This window comes from Etheostoma spectabile, chromosome 23 (assembly GCF_008692095.1).
Source record: "Etheostoma spectabile isolate EspeVRDwgs_2016 chromosome 23, UIUC_Espe_1.0, whole genome shotgun sequence".
Classification (NCBI taxonomy): Eukaryota; Metazoa; Chordata; class Actinopteri; order Perciformes; family Percidae; genus Etheostoma; species Etheostoma spectabile.
The window spans coordinates 16,447,649-16,451,499 of NC_045755.1; the positions used below are offsets into that span (position 1 = coordinate 16,447,649).

General features: G+C 37.7%; 1 protein-coding gene across 9 annotated transcripts in view; it reads left to right on the plus strand.

Moving 5' to 3' along the window:
- The window catches only part of ppp1r12a (protein phosphatase 1, regulatory subunit 12A), a 55,724-nt gene extending 52,272 nt beyond the window's left edge, over positions 1-3,452 (plus strand). For all 9 annotated transcript variants that reach the window (XM_032505579.1, XM_032505581.1, XM_032505577.1 and 6 more), the window contains one exon: positions 1,589-3,452. Coding sequence is in view for 3 of the 9 variants with exons in the window: in XM_032505578.1 (XP_032361469.1) it covers positions 1,589-1,675 (87 nt within the window). In the remaining 6 variants the exon portion in view is untranslated. The remainder of the gene's footprint in view (positions 1-1,588) is intronic.
- The last annotated feature ends 399 nt before the right edge of the window (positions 3,453-3,851 follow it).

Here is a 3,851-nt window from a genome sequence, read left to right on the forward strand (position 1 = left end):
CAAATCAGACATGTTCATTTATGCCAGAAACAGATACAGTCTATGCAAAACCCCTATCATAGCTCACAGCAAACCTCCAAAAATAGGTTGTTGGAGCAGTACCTTGGATATTATGGAACCCGGCAGGTGTCATGAGGGGGGGAATACATTCGGCTATTGAATAATTTAAGTCATACCCCATAATTAATTACACAAATGAACAGAACATTAAACAGTCATGTTCATCTTGTTAATATGCACTCACTTATCTTGCTATATGTCCTAATGTTGTGTAACATGTTAAATCTTAAGTATATCCAAGGTTCTCTATCCAAGGCAAGATATTTTTTAACATATAGCACATTTCAGCAACAGGACAATTCAAAGTGCTTTACACAACACATCAAAAACATTGCGACAAAGTGCAAAAGAAACGCACTACCAAAGGACATTTAAATACAACCAAAAACAGGAATTCAGGCATCAAAGAGGCAAGATAATAGAAAGTGAAAACAAGCTTAAATAGAGTAAGACAGGAATAAAATACAAAAATGAAAGTTACAGTGCACCGTAAGAATTGAATAATTATTTAATAAAAGGCAGTGGGTCATTTTAGATTAGCTCATCCATCTTTTACGATCCCTTTCTATTGTTGCACTGAGGCTACACTGTTTTTTGTGTGTGTGTGTGTGTGTGTGTGGGGGGGTGTGTGTGTGTGTGTGTGTGTGTGTGTGGGTGTGTGTGTGTGTGTGTGTGTGTGTGTGTGTGTGTGGTGTGTGTGTGTGTGTGTGTGTGTGTGTGTGTGTGTGTGTGTGTGTGTGTGTGTGTGTGTGGTGTGTGTGTGTGTGTGGTGTGTGGCTGAAACAACATCCAATGTAGTCTCACAGCTGTACAGTTGAGGGGAACTGTATTAAATAACATATATATCTATAATGGCATTTATTCAATATTTCTAGGCAACTCCATACCAAAAAACAGCTGCTGTCCCTCTGCTGAACTCTTACCTGTAACTTTTAAAGTGCTGCTATTACTGTAACTTGACAGTATTTTCAAGAGCATTGTTTCCTCATTTGTAATAAAACTTAAAAGTAAAAAAAAAAAAAAAAACATAAATCAGTTGCTCCTGACACCTGCTGGGCTCTGTAGGATGTAGAATACCATACAGTGGTCAATTTTGTATGCACCAGATCAAATTAAAAAAAAATTATTATAAATTATTTTGTCTCTGCTGTGTAGACTGTATATATTTGTGTGGCTGCCGGTGAGCAGCTGTTGAGTTTCTGCATGGCTTTCTCCGGACCTTTGGCCTGTGGTGTGCCCGCTGTTACTTCTCTCTCTCTCTCTCTCTTTTGACTTGAACGAGGAAGTGATTTTATTTATTTTTAAATAATTTATTTTAAGGAGAACACAAAACATGAGAGGTGCTGTGTGACTCTAAGATTGCTTACACAGGCTGCAATTAACAGTTTGTAAAACTGGCCTGACTGGTTTAACAGGTGTACTTTAACAGTGTATCTGTCAAGACGTGTCTAAGCCTTCTCTCTCTCTCTCTCTCTCTCTGTCTCTCCCTCCATCCCTGTTTTCCTTTTTTTTTTTATTCCCTCTTCAGATGCTCCCAGACTTGAAAGCAGACAACCAGAGACTAAAGGACGAGAACGGAGCACTCATTCGAGTCATTAGCAAGCTTTCCAAGTAGAACAGAACACCACCACCACCACCCCCCCACGCCCCATCTTCTGCACCCCGTAGTCCCCCATGGCAGTGACTAATGGAATTGCACATTTAGATATTAATTGCAACAGACATCAGAGACAAGACTCCTTTTTTTTTTTTTTTTTTTTTTTTTTTTTTAAGATCTCTCCTCCCAGCTCTTTATCTCCCTGTTTGCTCCCCACCCCACTGCAGCACCATCCATCCATCCTCCATCTATCCATCCTCTACCCCTGCACCTCCGCCTCAACTATTATCCACTTAATTGTGGGGTTGCTGATGGAACCACTTGAGTTTACAGAGCAAAAGGAAGAAAGGGTCGTGTGATCAGCATGTAAAAGCATTGTGGGCGGGGAAAGCCTGAAAACTATTTAACCAATAAGCCTTAGTTGTACATAAAGAGAAAGGAAGAAAAAAATCTCTCTCTCGCTCTCTCACTCTCACTGAAGAACCGATATTATCCAACACCTGATTTTATTTGTGCCACAATCTCTCTGATGTATTTTTCTTTTCTTTTTTGTTTCCTCTCCCCGTGTTAGTGTTGTGTGCTGTGCCGTTTCCTCTCTCCCTTTTTTTTTTTTTTAAACCCCTCAAAGTGCCACTTCTGCTCTATATCAGCTCCTCGTGGCCCCTAATTTCTCCACACAGATCTCCACTGCACGCACACTTGCCGCTCTTCCCTCATTTTTTGTTACCTCTGTGTGTCTTCCTCCAAGAGGGAAACTTTTGAATTCTCGCTTTAGCGAAACGAGGCAGACCTGGTGGAATTTAAGCTTTCACTGTATGTGCAATATGCATTTCTTTTTTTATGCTTTAATGACGAGTCCATCACAAGTAGGATTTTTCGCTCGTCCACCGCTTCCATCGCTCACCTTCCTCCTCTTTTTGTTTTGTTTTGTTTTAAGTTTGTAGTGTAGTCAGTTTATACTATTTCTCACTTTGTTTTAGCAGGTACTGAGTGATGCTGTATATACCTGTATGTATTTGTTTGAGACCAGCACATGGCATGCATTTATGGTTCCCGTCTGTTACAATTAAAAGTATACAAATTCCAGAGGACAAAAAGGTGTGTTTTTAATTTTTTTTCTTTTCTTTTATAGTCTGAAGACATTGAATACAATACAGTAGAGCCTTTCTCTTACAGTGGACGGCTGGCAGTGTTCAGTGCTTCCCTTTTTTTTTTTCAGTTTAAAGTAAGTGTTCACATAATTGTGAAATTTAAAAAAATAAATAAATAATAATAATCGCTTCACTACATTTCACTTTCATTGTATTCAGTATCTTGGAAGAGTGCTGTTAATTTTGTCCATTTTTTTTTCTTTTCTTTTTTTTTTTTTTAAAGCTGTAGTATTATAGCAAAGGTGTTGTCACTAAAAAGAATATCTTAGGTATCTCTAACCCAGTCCTTTTTACAATGTCTACATGCACTGTCAATGCCATGTGAGGAGTCTTGATGTCAGGTTAAAGCAAAATCGCCACCATCAAATATTCCATGCATCTGAACATTTTATGCATTTCAGTGGCCTTTTTAAGGATATTTTAGTAACCAGTATAAAACCCAAATAGAAAAAGGAAAAAAAGGTCACTGCAGATGGACTGATGTCCATCTACTATGGTTTAGACTTTTTTTTTTTTTGGATTTTTCTTTATTTTATTTCATTCCCGTCATCTTGTAAAATAGGTGTGTGGCTTAATACATGCAAGCTGTGCTGTGACTACCAACCACTGAAGAGTTCATTAAAAATAAACTTGTACATTGTAAAGTCCCCACGTCTGATTATTTAAATGGTTTTCTATAATCCTGTCTCCACTGATTTCATTTGATTGATATAAATTGCTCTCAAAGTGGTTCACATTTCTGAAGAAAGGAACACTTAGTGCTGAGATATCCTGTGTTTTGGGAGTGTTTTAGAATCGGTTTGTTAGTCTCCTCTTATTGTTTTGGATTGTTCTTGGGTGGTTAAAAGGTGCCATTCAGATTTTAATTATCCCTTTTTACAATTTTATGAGTTTATTTAGGATTTTCTAATCTCATTTAAATGAGTTTTGTAACAATTGTCATATTTTATAGCATCTTGTCTTGTGATTTACAGTTGTGTTCGAAATAATAGCAGTGCCTCAACAGCAGCAAGAAAATCATTGGTTTATTAACATTTCAAACT